This window comes from Mauremys reevesii, linkage group 7 (assembly GCF_016161935.1).
Source record: "Mauremys reevesii isolate NIE-2019 linkage group 7, ASM1616193v1, whole genome shotgun sequence".
Classification (NCBI taxonomy): domain Eukaryota; kingdom Metazoa; phylum Chordata; order Testudines; family Geoemydidae; genus Mauremys; species Mauremys reevesii.
The window spans coordinates 79,414,371-79,436,398 of record NC_052629.1 but is presented as its reverse complement, the minus strand read 5'-3'; the positions used below and the strand labels follow the sequence as shown (position 1 = coordinate 79,436,398).

The window sequence follows — 22,028 nt, the reverse complement described above, 5'->3', positions numbered from 1 at the left end:
CCTTCCCTTAGCACTAGGGAACACCAGTTTGCCCAGCCCAGCTATTGACACAGGGAGGGGACTGAATCCTGTATTATTGTCATGTACTATCCAAAGGGGAATTTCTTACCACAACCTTCCATACAGTGCACATAGAGGGGTGGAGAATCTTGCCCAAGGCCACAGAGTCAGTCAGTGGCACAGCCAGGAACCACATCCAGGGAAACACCAAGTTCTCTGTTCAGATTGCCAGACACCACTTCCCCATGATGGTGAACTCTACAATGTCCCTTTAAATCTGGGTTTGCTGATTCCCAACAGTGTAAGAGTTGATTGTCTCTATTTGGCAGGATTCTCTGTATCATTGCTATAGCCATTCCCCCAACTCAGGATTTCTCACCCAAGCGCTGACTTGTGTTTAACATACAAGCAGATTTTATGCCATGCATACTGGTCATTTGTACACTCTGTAAGATAGCGATGTGGGGCACATGATATCACTAGCTAGTGATCTCAGTGGTGTGTGGGGTGGGATATAACCAAACGACCTAATCAGAACCTTAGCATGCATGTTATGATTTCCTACCCCTATGTAATTATCCCTCCTTTTTATTCAGGCTACGCAGTCTGCCTTACAGGGTTTGGGGTTTCTGCTTTGTCATTCTTTCAGTGCTAAGGCCATGAGCAAAATTATTACTGAATACAGTGATTGGTAAAGCATTTCACCTGAGCCAGCAGGTGTGGCTTCTGATCCAGGAAAGGGGGTTGGGGGCTCTCATGGCTACAGGTGAAATCAGCATGATTGATGAGGAAAGACTCATTTAAGTGAGGCCCTCAAGTGCTGGTAGATTTGAGTAGGAATGATAGTGCTGGTGAGTATTACCAGGAGCCTGTCCTTGATTCTTTGGGATAGGTATCTCTCTACTTTCCTTAGGGCTGTAAATGCCAGTGCACAGTAGCTACATGATCTGCCTTCATTAGAAAACCTCTGGATCCCCCACAGATCTGGTGTGTTCAGATGGGTTCAGCCAATATGCCTGAGACAATAGGCAGTGAGGGTGGGTTCACTGCTTGACTCCCTGGGTTTTCCTATTGATCTCTTGCTGCCCTGGGGGTTGGTTTGCTGGAAGGTGTATCCTGAACTCAGGGCTTTGTCTTCAGAGCTGGAGAAGAGACTGATTGGTCCCCCGGAGCTGGAGCCAGAGTGCAGCACAGGGTAGATCTGGTGGCTGCTGAGCAGAGCTGTGGGAGTGTTGTGCCTCCATGGAGAGAACAACAGAAATATGCCATGTTTTTTTTTCAGCATTAACTACTCTTGCCATGTTCACCCGGAGACGCTCCAGGGGCTTCTTACTGGACACAGTCAACAGAGGGGCAGAGTTTGTGGAGACCCTGAAGACTGTCTACCCCATGGCTGATGCCCTTCACGAGAAGGACTTTGACTGGCTCTTTGACTGTCCCGAGACAGAGCAGTTCCTTGAGTGGTTCTGTAACACCGTGGGGGAGGAGAATGTACTGAGTCCTGGGGAAGTGGAAGCCTATCAGACCCTGCTCAGTTCAGGGAAGCCTATTCTGGAAGGTGAAGCCCTACAGCAGGTGCTGCAAACCTGCCGCCAATGCCCGCAGCTGAAGGGGGCCATGTCAGAGGATGAGGCTCTGCCCCTAGAGGCACTGGAGCGAGAGGCACAGGCATTGCATAGCCATAGTGCCTGCCAGCTGCGACGGCGCAACAAGCTCCAGATCCGTGCGGCTAGCCTGAAACAGGAGCTGTGCCACTTGGCAGACAAGGAAAGGAAGGTGGGCCGGGTGCTGAGGAAAGCTCAGCTGGACTTAGAGATGGAGAACTCTCAAACCAACAGTGTTCTGAGCCAGGTCTGCAAGGCAGCAAACCAGCTGGCGGAGTGGTACAGGGAAGCTGGGAATGGGAGGCTTCTCATGCTGATGTCTGAGGCTGATCTGGGCCACTACATGGAGCTGGAGGAGCTGGCCACAAGGGCTTTAATGGCATTCATCCAGAAGGCACTGCCAGGCACCACCCAGGCTCCAGATGCTGAGGGGACAGGCTTACAGGGAGTGAAGAGACAGGGAAGCTCCCAAGCAAAGCCGGATACTCAGGCCCCAGCAGAGTTAGCTCAGACTGTGCTGCCAGAGAACAATGAGTGTGAGGTGGATCCCAAAGTGGGTGCAGAGACCCAGGAGGAGCTGGTCAGGGAGACAGTCGCAGGGCTCCCCCAGAAATCCTTGCTAGAAGAGAACAACTGCTCCAAAGCAGAGGCTGGGGGTATGGAAGCCCTATATGGTCAGGACAGCTGCCAGGAAATGGTGAAGGGACTAGCAGAAGCTGCCCACATAATGCTATTGGAGAGCATGGGGGGTCCTGAAGCCAAGCTCTTAGAGAGCCTAGGCAGCTACCAGGAGGAGCTGGAGCGCATGGCACTGGCTTACATCTGCAGCCAGAAAGAGCTAATCACCACCTCAGCAGAAGTTGACGGTATCTGGGCTGGATTGCAGTGGGCAGAGAGGGCCCTGAAGAGCAGCAAAGAGAACAAGGTAGGGGTCTTCTCCTCTCTCCCTGCTCCTGTCCTCCACCTTTCCAGTAGCAGTGGCACATGGGCCATGGGAAAGCCTCTGATTTAGGTGTGGTTAGGAACCAGTATATATTACAAGGGGAGACAAAGCTCCATCCAGGGCTGCTTCTGGGGGGAGGGATAGCTCAGTGGTTTGAGCATTGGCCTGCTAAACCCCAGGGTTTTTGAGAGTTCAGAGGAGAGGAGAGGGATCTGGGGCAAAAATGGTCCCTGCTAGGCAGGGGCAGGGGCTGGACTCCTGACCTTTCACCTTCCTTCCAGCTCTAGGAGATTGGTATATCTCCAATATTTTTTTTTTTCCTGCAGAGTTCAGGAAGACTCTTCATATCTGTGAGTGCATGTCTCTTGGTTGTGCTCTGCTTTGCAGATGGTGGAGGATGAGCTCAGCCTTCGCATAGCCACCTTCCAGGAGCAGCTGTGCGCCCTCCAAAGTGACATAGATCAGACCCAAACCCAACACCTTGTGCCCCTCCTTCAGGCCACTGCTCACCTCCTTCACTTGCCTGTCCTGCATGCAGAGCTCGATAGGGAAGCAGTTCACCTTGAGTATACCACCTTGAAGCAGGAAGAGGTTGCGAGGCAGCTGATGGCCCAGCATAGCCGCCTGGAGCTGCTGGGGCTGCAACTGAAGCTGGAGAAGGAGCAGCAGCAGCAGGTGGGGACCTGTCTGGAAAAGATGGTAGCTACCCTGCAGGAAGCCAGTGCCAATCTACAAGGGCGGCTCGCCTGCTTTGAGGATTCCAGCCTGTACACCAAGATCTGTCCACGCACTCTGATAGATCCCAGTGATGTCACCACCATACGGTAAAAATGGCTTTGCCTTAGAGCTGGGGAGGAGGCATGGTGCCCATCAGTGGGGGAGTAAGTCATAAATTATTAGAGACCTGGAGATGCTGCCATATGAAGAAATCTTTAGAAAAGAGATGGAGAAGAGGGGGGTATGATGGATCCAAAATAATGAATAGTCTAGAAAAGGCAAATCTATTGCTTCCTTTCCCCCTCTCATAATACAAGGGGAAGGGCCAGAAACTGGGTAGATAAGCTTCTTGTTTGACTTAACAGTCTTACAAAATGAAACTGTTCCGCTGCGAGGTTTGCACCAAAAATAATCTCTAGCGCCAATGATGCAGACATTTCAGCCAGATAGATGCACAGCTGGGAGCATGGGGAGGAGCATGGACCTTCCACACCCATCTCCCTCCCTATGCGTCAACAAGGGCAAATGTTCAGCCATGCTCCAGCCAGTGGGTACTACAGCTATTTGGAACCCCTTTGCTGACACAGAAACTTCCTCTGTGGACAGATAACCTGGTAATGGACAGTTGAAGTATATGAAGCACCTGGTGCAGACTACTGTTAGTGACAAGCCAATGGAGTGGATGGACCATTCTGGCAATCCCTAGGTGGGTGCCTGATTCGCTTTCGTGGGCATTTAGAGATTGCACATCCCCATTGAGATAAATGGGAGCAGCTCACTCGGAGCCGCTATCTTCTCGGTCTAGAGGTTCATGCAGACCCTACTGCATCTGGGCACTCTCCTATTCACAACCATTAGAGCTAGTCACACTCTTTAAATGAAGGCTTAAATTCTGCAAAATCTGATGGGCTCTCAGAGATGTGGGGTGCTAGCTCCATCCAGTCCCTAAGGGAATCATTGCTCCCTAGCTTTGGCTGCTGCCCTCACTCTATGTTGTCTTTTCCCCTCTCTCAGGCTCTGGGAGATGCTGGAGAAGCAGGGCCAGGAGAAGCAACTCTTCCGCACCTACGAGACGCTGGCAAGCCGTGGCTCGCGCCTGCGCCAGGAGCAGAGGATGCTGGAGGTGCAGCTTGCAGTGTCCCCAACCCAGCTCCCCATGCTGGAGTCTGATGATGAGATGCTCTATAAGATGATGTATAGTGACTCCAATCAACTACTGCTGAATGCCCAGGTGTGCAAGGACCCCCAACCCCTGGGGTGGTGTCATCACTTGCTTTTCTTCTCCACATGGTCTCTCTAGAGGCCTTCTAAAATCATGTGACCTTGCCAGCCAATCAGCAGCCATGGGTCATGTTGCAGAGGCATCTGTATTTTGCTTGCAACATCCCCTTTGGATTATAGGGGATCCTGATAGGCTGGTGTGGAGATGCTTTGTCCTTCAGCTCCATGATTCATTAATGTAATGGCAGGAGGATTTTCCTTTCCTACACTTCCACAACACGGTTGTTTGGATTTTTCCCCTTTCCCTGCAGGAGCTGGCTGAGCCTATGGAGCAACTCTGTGCCACACAGGCCAAACTCTATCAGATGCTGATGGACCTCCTGAGTGACCTCAAGGCCAAACGGAAATCCCTGCAGACCCACTTCCAGCGGACGGAGCGCAATCTCTATGTGCACTTCTTCCGTGATGCCAACCGTCTGAGGGAGGTGGTGCAGCAGCTGGAGAAACAGGCCTTAGCCTTCTCCTAGGGCTCAGCAAGGGAACAACTTCACCCAGCACCCAAGGGGGCAGATTGAGGAGATTTTTGCTGCCTGTTCTGGAAGTGTTTGCCCCAAAGGGAGGAGAATCACAGAGATCCTTGCTATGCTGATAAGTTGCACATTACTTTGTCCTGTCCTCCTCCTCACACTAAAAAGATCAAATCCCCCCCATGAGGCTAGTACCTGGGGTTGACACTGGGGTGGAAACCTGCCCCTACCATGTATAAAATCTGTCACAGTGAGGGTGTGTGGGTTTCTCATGGTGCACAGGCCACTGTGAAGAGAAGTGAACACTCTTCCATGATTCACAGTGGGAAACCTCACTGAACTCTGCATTATGCCCACGGAGGCCGAGGAGTAGGAAGGGGAGTGCACTGTGTGGGCAGACCAGGGGAAGGGTGAGTGCCTGGAATTCTCCGCTCCTCACCCAGTGCGGTGGGCTAGAGCTGGCTGGAAGGATAGTGTGAGTGGTGCAGCAGGGGACAAGTAAAAAATAAAGGCATGTTTCATGGTATTTTTCCTAATGAGATATTGATTCATAATCATGGGGCAGGGGCATGTGTGCATCTGTCTCTGTCCTTCCGGGTTTCACCTGTCTCAACTCCCCTGCTGCTCCAAACCCAACCCTGTGAAGGAAAGGGGGAGCAGTGGTTTCAAGGTGAGCTTATTTCCCTTTGTTTCCCAAGGCCATCTGCTAAAGACCTCCTTCCTGTACTGCTCCAGAGCCGAAATGTGTGGCTTAGCTCAGAGCTTTTTTTGATGGTGGGCTTGCTTGGCACCACTCACCTACTGAAATCAGGAACAGGCCTCCTTTCTCCATGGTTAATTCTAAAGCAAAGACACTTATTGAATTCCATTAAACCACACTAATTCTGTTCACTCCCTTTTTTAATAAGATATTTAGTGTCCAGCCTCTCAAGCCTGCATCTACACTGAAGTCCTCTCTGGCCATAGAAGAGAGAGCGCTCCTGTAGCAGCAGTGCAAGCTACATTAAGCTGCCCTGCCATTAAACCTCCAAACCTGATCTAACCAGCCTATTATACCATGATGGTGTGGATAGTTGGCAGCTGGTCACAAAAACACATCATCCCTGGTGTCCTATAGACAGCCTAAAAATACTGAAGACAGACCAGCTAGCTGCATGTGCTGGCTAGGAGTGAGAGGACTGACTAAAGCTGTTATTTAATAGTCTGCATCTAGATTGTGCAAGTGATTGGACTGTTTAGGAGCCAGTTGTCCCTGCTGAGATAAGACCACCTGGGTGTGTACAGGTAGCCAAACCTATATGGCTGTTCATCCCTTGCCTTAGGCGGTCAGGGACTGCTGCTTTAGGGGAGTGATAGCTCAGTGGTTTGAGCATTGGCCTGCTAAACCCAGGGTTGTGAGTTCAATCCTTGAGGGGGCCATTTGGGGATTAGTCCTGCTTTGAGCAGGGAGTTGGACTAGATGATCTCTTGAGGTCCCTTCCAACTCTAATAATCTATGATTCTATGATGGTTAGAGATATCAGGGATGGTCAAGATAATACTTAGTCCTGCCATGAGTGCAGGGCACTGAACTAGATGACCTTTCGAGGTCCCTTCCGAAGTCCTATGATTCTATGTGGATGCTGGTCCAGTTCCTAATGTCATTAGCTCACTTAGATCCATTTTGTAAAGCCACTAAAATGCTTTCACCGGGTAGCCAACTCTTTGATCACTGTTTGCCGGGGCTGGTTTTGAAATGGTGACTTCAACATGACTGCTCCAAAACCCATTGTTAAGGCCCTACCAAATTCACGGCCCTGAAAAATCCGTCACGGACTGTGAAATCTGGTCTTTTGTCTGCTTTTACCCTATACTATACAAATTTAACGGTGGAGACCAGCATTTCTCAAAGTGGGGAGCCTGACCCAAAAGAGAGTTGTAGCGGGGGGGTCATGGTATTGCCACTCTTACTTCTGCACTGCCTTCAGAGCTGGGTGGCCAGAGAGTGGTGGCTGCTGACTGAGGGCCCAGTTCTGCAGGCAGCCGTCCAGAAGGATGGGCAATACCATACCATGGCAACCTTACTTCTGTGCTGCTGCTGGTGGCAGCTCTGCCTTCAGAGCTGAGCACCTGGCCAGCAACCTCCACCCTTTGGCCAGCAGAAGTAAGGGTAGCAGTACTGCAACCTCTCCTACAATAACATTGTGACCCACCCACAACTCCCTTTTGGGTCAGGACCCCTACAATTACAACACTGGGTTCTAGCATTCAGGATTCCTGGTCCTTTAAAAAACCTTAAATTACATTTTTGTAGAGCCTTACCGTCCGTGCTGAGACACCAAGCGGCTTCACAGTAATGTTTACTAACATGAATCCATATCATTAGACAAGATGAGCCAGGGGAATAACAATGGGTAGGGCCCTATCAAATTTACAGTCCATTTTGGTCAACTTCACTGTGGTAGGATTTTAAAAATCCTAAATTTCATGACTTCAGCTATTTAATAGAATCTATGAAACACTGTGACACTTCAGATTTAAATAGCTGAAGTCATGAAATTTAGGATTTTTAAAATCCTACCACAGTGAAGTTGACCAAAATGGACTGTAAATTTGATAGGGCCCTACCCCCCATTGTTATTTCCCTCTAATCATCTTGTATCATGATATGGATTCATGTAGCCGCTGGTGTCTCAGCACGGACGGTAAGGCTCTACAAAAATGTAATTTAAGGTTTTTTAAAGGACCAGGAATCCTGAATGCTAGAACCCAGTCCTGGCTTCAGAAAGGAGATTGCAGATTTGTGCATATGAATGGATTCTCCTGCTAGTGTCCTTTACAGCTATGATGCAGGCTTGCTCCATAATACAGTGCCTGGGGCACTCAATGACACGATTCAGAGAGGGCTGCACAAGAAAGACATACTCACGAAAAGCATTAATCCCTCCACCTTCTATTACCTCTGTGACATCATTTTTGTTAAGGTTTCTTAGGCTGGCTAGAGCAGCGTCCAGTGCAGGGAGAGCTTCGGCTAGGTCCTTCTGGGCATCGTCTGCAATGGCCTGGGCTGTCTGAGCTTTAACTTTGGCTTTCATCTCTTCGGCCTGCACAGCATTTCGAGTCTCCTCTGCCACGGCCGTGTCCACCTGCAGTGCCAGACACAGACTCAGAACAAGGGCACCATTTTCCAAAGGCCTGAACCGATGCACCTGCGCTGCTTGGCTCAGGGCCTTGTTTTCATTGACAACATCCAGCGTTTCCCACTACTGTGTGTGTGTCTGTCATTGATGCCTGATGAAATCTGCACAGGGTACAAGATGCATTGTCCTACTCAAGCATCACAGACTCATACCGGGATCTGAACGTCAGCATGGGAGTCTATTCTAGTTTGTGCATTGCTGCTAGCAGTACAGATTTTTCAGCTGACATTTATGTCACTGCTCTGTTGATGGATGAGCTGGAAGAGACTCTAGCTCCCACTCCCATAGTTGCTGCATTCGCTCTGAAGGCATAAACTGCAGTAAATGTTTATTTTTGGCAGCACAGTGAGCAGACATGAACTGGGACACACCTAAGTGACAGCTCTGAGTAACAAGGTGCTTCTTTTTTAAGTCACTTTTCTGACCGTACCTAGGCTTTTTAACAGCTTCAGTCTTGCATGGTTTAAAAAAAACACTTGGGAAGTCCAAGAGGGAAAATGCAATGGAAACAGGGCTTTTCTTATGAGTGGATCAATTAAAGGAAGAGGTGTGGGGAAAATAAATAGATTGAAAATGTCTGTCCCACAGGGCCACTATAGATCTAGGCTTGTTTGCAAACTTGAGCAGCTTATTAGAAGTGATCAGGCTGTTTTACCATATCTTGCTGGGTATAGCCTTAGGACTTGGCTACACTGGAGAGTTGCAGCGCTGGTGGTGGCTTTACAGCACTGCAACTTAGTCACTGTCCACACTTGCAAGGCACATACAGCGCTGTATCTCCCTGGCTACAGCTCTGGCTGTACTCCTGCTCTGCCTCGGGTATAACTATTGCAGCGCTGGTGATGCAGCGCTGGAGTGCAAGTGTAAACAGTGATTAATCTTACTAGGCTGTAATTGACCTCCGGATTTTTCCCATAATGCTTTTAACTAAATTACTCTCTTTGGCCTGGTCTACACTAGGAGTTTATGTCGAATTTAGCAGCGTTAATTCGATTTAACCGTGCAACCGTCCACACCAGGAAGCTAATTAGTTCGACCTAGAGGGCTCTTTAGTTCGAATTCGGTACTCCACCCCGACGAGGGGAGTAGCGCTAAATTCGACATGGCTATGTCGAGTTAGCCTATGTGTGGATGGAAATCGACCTTAGTAGCTCCGGGAGCTATCCCACAGTGCACCACTGTGTTGACGCTCTGGACAGCAGTCCGAGCTCAGATGTTCTGATCAGCCATACAGGAAAAGCCCCGGGAAAATTTGAATTCCTTTTCCTGTCTGGCCATTTTGAATCTCAATTCCTGGTTGGACATCGGGGCGAGCTCAGCAGCACTGGCAGCGATGCAGAGCTCTCCAGCAGAGGAGTCCATGCAATCTCAGAGTAGAAAGAGGGCCCCAGCATGGACTGACCGGGAAGTCTTGGATCTGATCGCTGTGTGGGGCGATGAGTCTGTGCTTTCGGAGCTGTGCTCCAAAAAACAGAATGCAAAGACCTACGAGAAGGTCTCCAAAGCCATGGCACTCAGAGGATACAGCCGGGATGCAACGCAGTGCCGCGTGAAAATCAAGGACCTGAGACAAGGCTACCAAAAAATCAAAGTGGCAAACGGACGCTCCGGAGCCCAGCCCCAGACATGCCACTTCTACGAGGCACTGCATGCCATTCTCGGTGGGTCTGCCACCACTGCCCCACCAGTGACCGTGGACTCTGAGGATGGGATAGTGTCAACGGGCAGTTTCTCGGCGATGTTCGCGGATGGGGAAGATGAGGAAGGGTTTGTGGAGGACGAGGCAGGCGACAGCGCTTACAATACTGATTTCCCCGACAGCCAGGATCTCTTCATCAGCCTCACAGAGATCCCCTACCAACCCTCCCCGGCCGTTAACCCGGACTCTGAATCAGGGGAAGGATCAGTCGGTAAGTGCTATAAACATGTAAACATTTTTTAAAAAAAAAACAGGAATAAAAACTATATGAAAAGAAGGTCAATACATATAGGGATAGAACAGAAATCCTCTTGGGAGAGTTCCACGAAGCTCTCGTAGAGGTACTCGAAAAGCCTCCACAGGAGGTTCCTGGGGAGAGGTGCCTTATTGGGTGCTCCGTGGAAGCACACTCTTCCGCGCCAGGACATCCTCAGGTACAGTGGGAGCATTGCCTCGACGAGCATGGCAGCATAGGGCCCTGGTCTGTGCAGGGATTCACGCAGCATGCGCTCTCTGTCTCTCTTAGTGACCCGCCTCAGGGTGATCTCGCTGGGCAACTGCTGCATCTAATTAGGGGAATTACTGTAATGTTACTATTGTGAATGCTTGACTTTTCCTTTGCATAACAATGACTGTTGTTTAACAGCCACGTGGTGGAGGCTGCAGAGGGAAAGCATACAGGGATCTTTCCCGGGGACAGCCGCGACGGGCTGGAACAGGGTCAGACTTTATGCTTTCCAGATTGCCTGCAGCAGGAGGGCACTGCTATCCATTAACTGTTAAGCAGCCTAAAGTTTACGGCTTACCAGGCCTGGCTGCTACACGGATTCTGCTGTCCTGCCCCGCTTGTCTGATCTCCAGTGCAAGACCCCAGGCAATGAAAGCGAATGCCGAAAATGCAAACTTGTCCTGAGAGCACATGAGATAGGTGCCGTGTATGGTCTTGTTCACAGAAACAGACTAGACTGTGTTCAGTGTTCGCAAACATGTATCTTTGCAAGGAAATCACTTCCTTTTTCCCATCACACAGCTGCGGCTGTTTCCCGAACTGCCCCGGCATCCCCCTCACAGAGGCTGGCGCAGATTAGGCGGCGAAAGAAAAAGAGATGTTCGCTGAACTGATGGCCTGCTCCAGAGCCGAGGCGGCCCAGCAGAGCCAGTGGAGGGAGACCCTCTCTCAGCAGCAGCGCTCACACAGCGAACGGGAGGACAGGTGGCGGCAGGAAGACCAGCAGGTGACTCAAACGCTGCTTGGACTAATGAGGGAGCAAACAGACACGCTCCGGCGCCTTGTGGATGTTCTGCAGGACCGCAGGCAGGAGCAGAGAGCCCCCCTGAACTGTATCTGCAACCGCCCTCCCCCGCCACAAAGTCCTGTCCCCCCCTCACCCAAAATCACAAGAAGGAGGGGCGCTAGGGGCCGTGAAAACTGTCACTCCACTCCATCTGAGCGCTCATGTTACAAGCTGCTCTCATTCACTAAAGTATGAGAATTGCTTCCCTTCCTGGCTCACCCAATCCAAAATCCCAGTTTCATCCCCCAACTGTGTAGTTGAGTATTAAAAATAGTTTGCTGTTCATTACTGTTTCCATCATGTTTCTTTGCAGAAGATTTTTTGTGAAGGGGAGATAGGGGTTTGTTAATTGCATAGGACAGCCACCATTACCAGGGTACAGACATGGGGGCAGGATCAACAGCAGGTCACACACAGAGTGCAGTCACTAGGCACCCGGGTCACTCTGGGAGGTGTCTGCTGCCCCAGGTCAGTCTGGGAGGTGTATGCTGCCCCAGGGTCCAAGCGCCTGGCATCCACAAATGGCAAGGCAGGCTGCCCTTACCATGCCCTTCCACCCTAGCCATGAACCTCTCCGATGCCCTGAGCCCCAGCCAGAGCCATCATCCCCCTACACCTACTCACCCTTCCCACACACCCCTCACCCCTTCCTGCACACCCTCCTGTAACCGTCCTCCCCCCAGAGACCGCTGTAGGAGCAGGAGCCTGTCATTCCTCGAGTGTAGAAGCAGTCTGTACATCACTGCACACCGTACCCACCACAGTCTGCATCCCTGTTTGAACACTTTAACGCGAATTCGTTAGTAAAGAAAACTTTGTTAATTAAAAATGTTCCAATAACTTTATTTTTAAACGTCTGTTGGAAGGGGGGAAACCTGGTGAACGGGGTATGTAACTGCTGAAAAAAGTCAATAGTAACTGAAACAGGGGCAGGTTCAGCTTCTCTGTAAAGAGACTGGACAGTCATAGGTTACCCTGCTCTCTGAGGAACCTAGCTTTCAAAGCCTCCCGGATGCACAGCGCTTCCCGCTGGGCTCTTCTAATCGCACGGGTGTCTGGCTGAGTGTAATCAGCAGCCAGGCGATTTGCCTCAACCTCCCATCCCGCCATAAAGGTCTCCCCCTTGCTCTCACAGAGATTGTGGAGCACACAGCAAGCTGCAATAACAATGGGGATATTGGTTTCGCTGAGATCTGAGCGAGTCAGTAAGCTCCTCCATCTCCCCTTGAGACGTCTGAAAGCACACTCCACCACCATCTGCACTTGCTCAGCCGGTAGTTGAAGAGCTCCTTGTCACTGTCCAGGGCGCCTGTATAGGGCTTCATGAGCCAGGGCATTAGCGGGTAGGCTGGGTCCCCGAGGATCACTGTAGGCATCTCCACATCCCCAACAGTTATTTTGTGGTCCGGGAAGAAACTACCTTCCTGCAGGCATCTAAACAGACCAGAGTTCCTGAAAACACGCGCGTCATGAACCTTGCCCGGCCACCCGACGTAGATGTTGGTAAAACGTCCCCTATGGTCCACCAGTGCTTGCAGCACCATTGAAAAGTAGCCCTTTCGGTTAATATACTGGCTGGCCTGGTGGGCCGGTCCCAGGATACGGATGTGAGTGCCATCTATAGCCCCACCGCAGTTTGGGAATCCCATCGCAGCGAAGCCATCTATGATGACCTGGACGTTTCCCAGGGTCACTACCTTTGAGAGCAGTAGGTCAACGATTGCGTTGGCTACTTGCATCACAGCAATCCCCACGGTAGATTTGCCCACGCCAAAGTGGTTCGCTACTGACCGGTAGCTGTCTGGCGTTGCACGTTTCCAGAGGGCTATGGCCACTCGCTTCTGCACACTCAGGGCTGCTTGCTTCCGGGTGTCCTGGCGCTTCAGGGCAGGGGCCAGCAAGTCACACAGTTCAAGGAAAGTGCCCTTACGCATCCTGAAGTTTCGCAGCCACTGTGATTCATCCCAGACCTGCAGCACTATGCGGTCCCACCAGTCCGTGCTTGTTTCCCGGGCCCAGAATCGCCGTCCCATAGCATGAACGTGACCCATTGCCACCATGATCTCCGCGGCGCGGGGTCCCGTGCTTTGTGAGAGGTCTGTGCCACTCTGACACTTCATGTCCTCACCGCGCTGCCGGAGCCTCCTCGCCCGATTTCTCAGCAGCTGACTGTGGAAGAGGTGGACGATAAGGTGCGAGGAGTTGACAACGGCCATAAGTGCAGCGATGATCGCAGCTGGCTCCATGCTCGCAGTGCTGTGGCGTCCGCGCTGTCACTGACCAGAAAAGTGCACTAACAGTTTTCCCGCCGGCGCTTTCAGGGAGGGAGGGCGGGAGTGACGGTTGAATGACGACAGTTACCCAAAACCACCCTCGACACATTTTTCCCCCAGCAGGCATTGGGGGCTCTACCCAGCATTCCAATGGGAAGCGGGAACTGTGGGATAGCTGCCCAGAATGCACCGCTTCCAGTGTCGACGCTTGCCCCGTTAGTGTGGACTCACAAAGTCGAATTAGTGTCCTTAGTGTGGATACACAAATTCGATTTCATAAGGTCGAATCCACAAATTCGACCTAAGTTAAATCGAACTACTCTTGTAGTGTAGACATACCCTTTGTTTTGTTATGATGCCTCTCTTTGTTTTGTTGTGAACTCAGGGCTCCGGGAGCTGCTTATCTAAAAAACAAACACAGCTCCTGTTTGCTGTGAATGAGGCAGGCAGGGGGATGACTGTCTACAGCTAGTGTTTGCTTGAGGAGAGAAACAGCACGGAGGGCGGGGTGGGAGGGGGGGAAGGGAGAAAAGGAGTCCGTCTGAGCAGCTGCTTATCTGGTCTGCAGGCTATTTGCATTTAAGAGTGAATGAGGGGTCTAGGAAATGGTCAGATTTTGCAAGACAGGGAGCTGACACAGAATTTGCAAGGCAGGCTTTGCAAGGCAGGGAGCTGACACACAGTGTCGGCTCCAAAAATCCACTCTCTCTCTCTCTCCCCCGCTCCCTGTCACACTCCACCCCACCCCCCTCTTTTGAAAAGCACGTTGCAGCCACTTGAATGCTGGGATAGCTGCCCATAATGCACCACTCCCAACAGTGCTGCAAATGCTGCAAATGTGGCCACACTGCAGCGCTGGTAGCTGTCAGTGTGGCCACACACCAGCGCTTTCCCTACACAGCTGTACGAACACAGCTGTAACTCCCAGCGCTGCACATCTGCAAGTGTAGCCATGGCCTTAGGCAAAATGGGACACAGCCACGTGAAGAGCACCTGTCTCTCTCAAAGAAAGGGAGAGCCACAATTACAGAGCTCAGCATCAATGCAGTCCTCCAGCAGAGGACAACCATGAATTTCAAGGCTTCTAACTGTAAAGTGCCTGGCTCAGCATGGTATTGGTTACACATGGTCAAGGTAAAAAAACACTTTATATGCTCTGTACCAAGCACTTGGGAATGCACTGATAGAATGCTCAAATGGCTGACTGTGCCCGACAATACACATTCAATTAATAAAGGATGTTTTTAAAAGGAACAAAAAGAATCCTGCTAATGGTATTGGATCATTACTAGATGGAAATGGGAGAATTATCAGTAATAATGCGGAAAAGGCAGAAATGTTCAATCAATATTTCTATCTGTATTTGGGGAAAAACAGATGATGCAGTCTCATCATATGGCGATAACACTCTTTCCATTCTACTAAATGCTCTGGAGGATATTAAACAGAACTTACTAAAGATCAACATTTTTAAATCAGTAGGTCCAGATAACTTGTATCCAAGAATTTAAAAGAGCTGACTGAGGAGCTCGCTGAACCATTAATGGTGATTTTCAGTAAGTCTTGGCGCACTGGGGGATTTCCAGAAGACTAGAAGAAAGTTAATATGGTGCCAATTTTTAAAAAGGATAAACACGATGACCCGGGTAGTTATATGCCTGTGAGCCTGACATTGATCCCAGGCAAAATAATGAAGTGGCTGATACAGGACTCGATTAACAAAGAACTAAAGGAGGGTAATATAATTAATGCAAATTAACACGGGTTTATGGAAAATAGATCCTGTCAAATTAACTTTATCTTTTTTGGATGAGATTAGAAGTTTGGCTGAGAAGAGTAACAGTATTGATGTAATATACTTAGACTTCTGTAAGGTGTTTGACTTGGTACTGCATGACATTTTGATTAAAAAACTAGAATGATACAAAATTAATACAGCACACATTACATGGATTAAAAACTGGCTAACTGATAGGTCTCAAAATGTAACTGTAAATGGGGAACAGGCATTGACAGGCAGGGGCGGCTCTAGCAATTCGCCGCCCCAAGCACGGCGGCACGCTGTGGGGGGCGCTCTGGCGGTCGCCGGTCCCGCGGCTCCGGTGGACCTCCACGGAGCTGCCTGCCGCCCTTCCAGCGACAGGCAGAGCACCCCCCGCGGCATGCCGCCCCAAGCACGCGCTTGGCGCGCTGGGGTCTGGAGCCGGCCCTGTTGACAGGTCTGTTTCTAATGGAGTCCCACAGGGATCAATTCTTGGCCCTATGTTGTTTAACTTATTTATCAATGACCTGGAAGAAAATAGTAATATCATAGTGATAAAGTTTGCAGATGACACAAAAATTGGGAAAGTATTAATAGTGAAGAGGACAGGTCACTGATCCAGAGAGATCTAGATTACTTGGGTACAAATAAACAATATGCATTTTAATACAGCTAAATGTAAATGTAGGAACAAAGACAGGCCATATTTACAGGATGGCAGATTCTATCGTGGGAAGCAGTGACTCTGAAAAAGATTTGGGGGTTGTGGTGCATAATCAGCTGAACATGAGCTCCCTGTATGATGCTGTGGTCAAAAGAGTTAATGCAATTCTGGGATGCATAAATAGGGGAATCTCGAGTACGAGTAGAGAGGTTATTTTACCTCTGTATTGTATCAGTTCTGGTGCCCACAATTCAAGAAGGCTGCTGATAAATTGGGTAGGGTTCAGAGAAGAGCCACAAGAATGATTAAAGGATTAGAAAACCTGCTTTATAGTGATAGACTCCAGGAGCTCAATCTATTTATCTTAACAAAGAGAATGTTAAGGGGTGACTTGATCACAGTCTGTAAGTACATACATGGGGAACAAATATTTAAAAATAGGCTTTTCCATCTAGCAGAGAAAGGTCTAATGTGATCCAATGGCTGGAAGTTGAAGCTAGACAAACTCAGACTGGAAATAATGTGTACATTTGTAATGGTGAGAGTAATTAATCACTGAAACAATTTACCAAAGGTGGTGGGAATTTTGAAATGAAGACAGGATGTTTTTCTAAAAGCTCTGCTCTAAGAATTATTGTGGGTAAGTTCTCTGGCCTGTGCTATATAGAAGTTCAGACTACATGATCACAATAGTCCCTTCTGGCCTTAGAATCGATGACTCCATACAGTAGGTTCTTTTGCACAGCTTCCCATGTCAATTACACCATGTTACAGGGAGTGGGGAGGGAGAAAGGAGAAGAATCTGTTTTTAAAGCGCAAAATACCCCACCTAACTTCTCCTGTGTCCTCTGCACGATTTGCTGGGGGAAAGGCTGTGTCTTTATATAAGCATCCTGTACCTTTATTTGTTCCATGGTTGCCAGTGTGTCTTTGGCTGCCTCTGCCAGAAGGGGACGTGCTGATTCTAGCTCTTCCTGCATCTTTGCTACATCTTCTGCTGTTCGCAGTAGCTAGAGGAAGCGAGAGAAATTCAGTCCCTTAGGTACCGTGTTCAGTGAATGCCAAGGTAATATGATGCCATAGATTTTGAGAAGGTGAAGTGAAGGTCAGGAATACTGCCCCCAGGGATGGAATTGGCTGCATGGTGTCTGACAATGAGTGGGTGCTTGCAGGGGGCTTGCAAATGCCCTTTTTAATTAAAAATCTTATTGTGAAATAACTTCACAGTATCTGACGGATGGGTCACGTTTTCAGCTCTAGGCACCGAGTGCTGCTTGCAAAATGGGTGCGGTCCTGCTGCACATATTCACATCTGTGTGGCGCTATGAACATTTGTGTGAGCAACTGTCTGTTGCGCAGGTACACAACTTATGTGAAAGGGCCCTAATGAAAATTTGGCAAAATATTCCCACCTTGCAAGCAGTATTGCTCTCAGGAGCAGTAGCAATGAGCTGAAGCTGTGGTGGGGGATGTTTCTAGTCCAAATGCTGATCCTATTTTCAAGCCTACAGGACAAGCATGTGCTCGTGAAAGCTCAGATTCTGCTCCAGGATTGTACAAAGTTTATACACACAGTGCTGGGGCGGGAGGACACAGGGCTAGATACTAGCTACCCCAAACAGCTGCACAGGGAGTGAATGGGAAAGGAAAGCCCTTTTTATGTTCTTCTTTTGTCCTTTCCACACAAAGTAAGGATAGCCAGAATGGATGTGCTTGCACTCCACATGAGCAAGGTAAGGGCACCCACAGTGCTAAACACCCCCAGAGGGGTTACATGGCCAGGGGAGAACACACCACGTGTTAGCAAAGGTTTAGTAGTTGCAACAGCTACATGCAGTCCTCCCAGCAACAGCAGAGGCTGCTTTCCTCTCTAGGCAGAATGCCTCTGGCAGCTACTGCCCATGTGCTACACAGCCATGATCCCAGTAATATGGCTCGAGGTTCTCAAAAGGCACATTTGTGTCCCACAGTCATTCAAGCTCTGTTTTCAGTCCAGGTAATTCAGAACCAACTCTAAGCCTTAACACACACCCTTGTATGCATCCTAGATGGATTGAACCCAGGGGCCTCTGGATCTAAAAACATGAGCCCCTACTACCCGAGCTGAAGAACCAGCTTAGTGGCTATAGTAGGCTTATATAACCTCTATGGGGACTAGCCACTAGAGGAGGGGGGAAAAGCCCCACACTATATTAGCATGAGCTAGATGTAGATGTTTTCTCTCATTGCATAACTATGAGTAAACAGCAGTGTGGCAGCTTGCAGGGTGGAGGATATCACTGCAGGAGCTTTAGTTGTAAAGAGTACACCAATTAAATAGATGATGGGAGCCCAAAGCTCCCCTGATTCTGAGGAACCAACCTTGTCCAAGCCACTCTTCATCCTCTTCTTTGCTGTGTTCAACTCTTGTTTCTTTTTCCCAATCAGGGCTGTGAAAATGCCAAGGAGCTCCAGGTAGCTCTTGGGAGTGACATAATTGTGTCTGGCTAACTCCGCCAGGTATACTTTGCACTTCACTGCTACGCTCTGGTGGATCGCTACACACACCTGAATCTACAAGGAGCAGGGAAAGACGACCTTCTATTAGGAGTGTCCTATATAGGGTATAGGGCACCAGCAAAATTGTAGGAAGTGGTACAAGACTTGGAGAAGAGCACAAAAGTAACCAAACTACTATTCCCTTATAAACAATTGGGCTACAATGAGAGAAAGGCCAAGCAGTCCCATCTGAAGGCCACGATAGCACAGAAGTATAAGAAAAGGAGAGGAGATGACCATCTCCAACCGTAACAAAGTTAGTTCCTGATTTCACTCAGACCACCAGAAAATATTTCTCCATGACAAGATAAATGAGGACTTTTTACATGCGTTCTGCATCGCTTGAATCTAACAATCATCCAGCACAAATACATGTTGAATACACAGGACCCCTGCCTTATATTTTAAGGATGTCACTTACCATTCCATCTATAACTTCAGAGGTGGCTTCAAGGTCTGGGATCTCTTGCAAAAAGGAAGATGCAACACACTGCAGGGCTTCTGAAGGCCACTCATTAAACCAGTCAATAGTACAGCAGTTCACTAGAGAGGGGAACTGTCTCAGCCGTGCACGGAAGACCTCTCCAATAGGGCTAGGCAGCAAGGATTGGGTTGAGGGGGACAGAACGGAGAACGGCACATTATGATAGGTTCCAAAGAGCTGGGTGAAATACCGACTCTCACTTAAATGTATACTATATACCTACAGCATAAGGAGGAGGTGATGCAGTTAGCAAGGGAGTCTATTATAGGATGAATTGTGAGGGGAGAAAGGAAGTAGGAGTGAGATCACCCCATACAGTGCTCTACGGTTGCTACCGACCCCTGGGCAGGAATGGCTATAGTGATAGGTATCTCTTTGGAAGGTTTATGGTGTGTATTCAGGGAAATTCACCTCCTTTGATTGTCAGAGGGCTACTGAAGTATAACAGAACAGGAATATTCAGCCTATAAGATGGTATCTGAGAAGTAAAACTGATGTTAAGTCTATCTGGAGCAAGTTATTGTAGCCCCAATCCTGCTATCCTTACCATGTGGCACAGTACCTTACTCCTCAAGTAGCCCCATTGAAATCAATGGATAAAGTACTACTTATGTGAGTAGGTGTGGTGGAACTGAGCCCCAAATGAATTAGTGTGTTATTTAGAGACATTATTACCCTGAACAAAAGGGTTAATTGTGCACGAGTGGAAAGGAGGCCTTGTGCTTAGTCTAGGCAGCTCTATGGTCCCCAACATCATTTCACGATTTGACCCATAGGCTGGGAGGGCTCATACCTCATGCAAAGGACCATATGGATATTACTGCGAACTAGTCCTGTATATGCTGCCATCAGGTTGGCCTTGGTGGGCTGCTGCCCTAGGTCCTGAACGATGGGCTTCATAGTAGTCATGATCTGATCTTGCTCATCTGGGGCATACAGATTGGGAATGTCTCCGGAGTTCAACACATTGTTGATATCCTCCAGGAAAGACTCGCTTTTAATCTAGATGGAAGAATAAAAATAGTGTCCGTGGTAATAACAGAGCTGGTTGTCCAGACATCATATAAATCACGCCCCCCAAAATATCTCAGCTTCCATGATAGGAGATCCCTTGTAAAGCTGGCTGGCTTCCAGCGGAGTGTGCTACAATGCATGGCATGTATCAACATTTATGGCACGTATCAACATTTACAACACAATGTTCAACCATTTCCTGAGGATGTAGAACCATCTGGTAGAGCTCACAATCCATGGTGAACTTCTGAAATATGACCTTGGAACCAGGAGGAACTAGTGCTGAGAGACATGCTTGTTTTTTCAGCTGTTCCACTCTGATAACACTCTGGTACCTGTGAGTCCGTGAATAGAAAGGTAATGGGCAGTCTCTGCAGGCCAGCCTTCAGCATGATTTTCTTGACATCTTCTCGCCACTCTGCCATCCCATAGTTTTTGGAAAGTTCAATCTGGAAACATTCATAATCGGCCCTAAAGGGGAGAGAGACTCAAAGTAAAAATCATGCTCTAAACAGGACTCCGCTTCTTTCATAAGAGACTCCAATTCCAGGATTTTTTTATGTGAAATGGAACATATTGCATGTGTTTTCTTATACCTCCTAATGATGAGCATGTTGCTATCCTTATGCACATTTCACTAGGAGCATGGTACTGTAGTGCAATCAGAGATAAACGAAAGGGAGGGTTGGAATAAAATTTGCATTTACTCTGCAAGAGGATTAGTCCATTCCCCTTAGAACAGGGATGGGCAAACTTTTTGGCCCAAAGGCCACATCTGGGTATGGAAATTGTATGGCAGGCCATGAATGCTCACAACATTGGGGGTTGGGGAGCAGGGGGGGGTGAGGGCTTCGGCTGGGGGTGCAGGCTCTGGGGTGGGGTGGGCATGAGGGATTGGGGGTGCAGGAGGGTGCTCCGGGCTGGGACTGAGGGGTTCGGAGGGTGGGAGGGGGATCAGGGCTTGGGCAGGGGGTTGGAGCATGGGAGTGGGTCAGGAGTGCAGGCTCTGGGGGACACTTACCTCAAGCAGCTCCCAGACGCAGTGGCATGTCCCCCATCCAGCTCCTACACGAAGGCGCAGCCCCATCCGCAGTCCCCATCCTTGCAGCTCCCATTGGCTGTGGTTCCCGGCCAACGGGAGCTGCAGGGGCGGCGATTAGGACAGGGGCAGTGTGTGGAGCCCCCTGGCTGCCCCAATGCGTAGGAGCTGGAGAGGGGACATGCTGCTGCTTCTGGAAGCCACACGGAGCAGGGCAAGCCCTCGACCCTGCTCCCCAGCAGGAGCCTGAGGGCTGGATTAAGATGTCTAGAGGGCTGGATGTGGCCCCTGGGTCGTAGTTTGTCCACCCCTGCCTTAGAAACACCAATGTGTGTATTTTTGTTGAGCTGTTCTCTATATTCATCAGTCCCCAGGACCCTTTCCCCCCAAGTTTACACCTCTCTGCTCACAAGATCGATACCTCTCAGCCCCTGGCTCTGAAGGACGGCTTGGTATTGCTTTCACAGCCTGCCAATACCATGCCTTACTAAGGGGTTACTACTTTGTAACTCATGCCATTGCCTTCCTGCTGTCCAGAGCTCCTGCTGGCATGGGAGAGAGACCAGGAATTGAACCTGTGTGTTTCATATTGTTGTGTAGAGCACACCACTAGGCCGCTGGGCTGGATTGGTCTTTGGTGTTTTTCTCATGGGACAGAATGGGAGGTGTTGAGAGCTAGCACTACCATAGCGGCTATGGTATTAATTAACAGACTATGAGATTCATAGAAAGGCAGCCCTGGCACAGCTGCTCGGTGCTAGCTGTACAGAAGTCTTTTTTCTTACATGTGAGATGCCAGCCTGGTGAGAGACTCCCTTCCACTTCCTCCAACGCCCAGGAGGAGAGCATTCCCCAGCGCCTGGCGAAGGATCCGGCTGATCCGGCAGATGTGCTGCATAGCATCCATAAAGAGCACCAGCTTCATCTTGGTGGTGTTGATCTGATTGTACTCCTCCATGTACTCCTCAATCACACGCATAAGCTGCAGGCAAACAGAGACAGGTAAGAACAACAACATGGCAAGCGCAGCAGCTTCCCAGAGGCAATCCAAGGGAAAGACCAGCACCTC

The 22,028-nt window shown here is 49.4% G+C and overlaps 2 protein-coding genes across 9 annotated transcripts in view; one reads left to right on the top strand and one right to left on the bottom strand.

Annotated features, from left to right (window-relative positions):
• Positions 1–22,028, bottom strand: part of DNAH1 (dynein axonemal heavy chain 1) — a 172,243-nt gene that overhangs the window by 44,525 nt on the left and 105,690 nt on the right. For all 7 annotated transcript variants that reach the window (XR_005601199.1, XM_039546880.1, XM_039546878.1 and 4 more), the window contains exons 49-55: positions 21,745–21,941; positions 20,256–20,391; positions 19,700–19,908; positions 18,844–19,015; positions 18,246–18,437; positions 16,784–16,894; positions 7,952–8,137 (exon numbers count right to left, since the gene is read on the bottom strand). Coding sequence is in view for 6 of the 7 variants with exons in the window: in XM_039546880.1 (XP_039402814.1) it covers positions 7,952–8,137; positions 16,784–16,894; positions 18,246–18,437; positions 18,844–19,015; positions 19,700–19,908; positions 20,256–20,391; positions 21,745–21,941 (1,203 nt within the window). In the remaining variant the exon portion in view is untranslated. The remainder of the gene's footprint in view (positions 1–7,951; positions 8,138–16,783; positions 16,895–18,245; positions 18,438–18,843; positions 19,016–19,699; positions 19,909–20,255; positions 20,392–21,744; positions 21,942–22,028) is intronic.
• On the top strand, positions 720–6,054 carry LOC120409214 (HAUS augmin-like complex subunit 3). Of its 2 annotated transcripts, XM_039546894.1 has the most exons (5): positions 720–851; positions 1,283–2,529; positions 2,935–3,371; positions 4,279–4,495; positions 4,797–6,054. In XM_039546894.1, the coding sequence occupies exons 2-5, from the start codon at positions 1,300–1,302 to the stop codon at positions 5,010–5,012; spliced, it is 2,100 nt and encodes a 699-aa protein (XP_039402828.1). In that variant the 5' UTR covers positions 720–851; positions 1,283–1,299; the 3' UTR covers positions 5,013–6,054. The 2 variants fall into 2 exon arrangements, with proteins under 2 accessions (XP_039402828.1, XP_039402827.1); XM_039546893.1 differs by lacking the exon at positions 720–851 and having other exon boundaries at positions 1,101–2,529.

What these genes read in the sequence shown, in the direction of transcription:
- LOC120409214 (XM_039546893.1), top strand. Translation starts at nt 1,243, where the DNA reads ATGGAGAGAACAACAGAAATATGCCATGTTTTTTTTTCAGCATTAACT. An exon ending in AGAGCAGCAAAGAGAACAAG is followed by an intron (nt 2,530 to 2,934) that starts GTAGGGGTCTTC and finishes TCTGCTTTGCAG; the next exon opens with ATGGTGGAGGATGAGCTCAG. An exon ending in AACTACTGCTGAATGCCCAG is followed by an intron (nt 4,496 to 4,796) that starts GTGTGCAAGGAC and finishes CTTTCCCTGCAG; the next exon opens with GAGCTGGCTGAGCCTATGGA.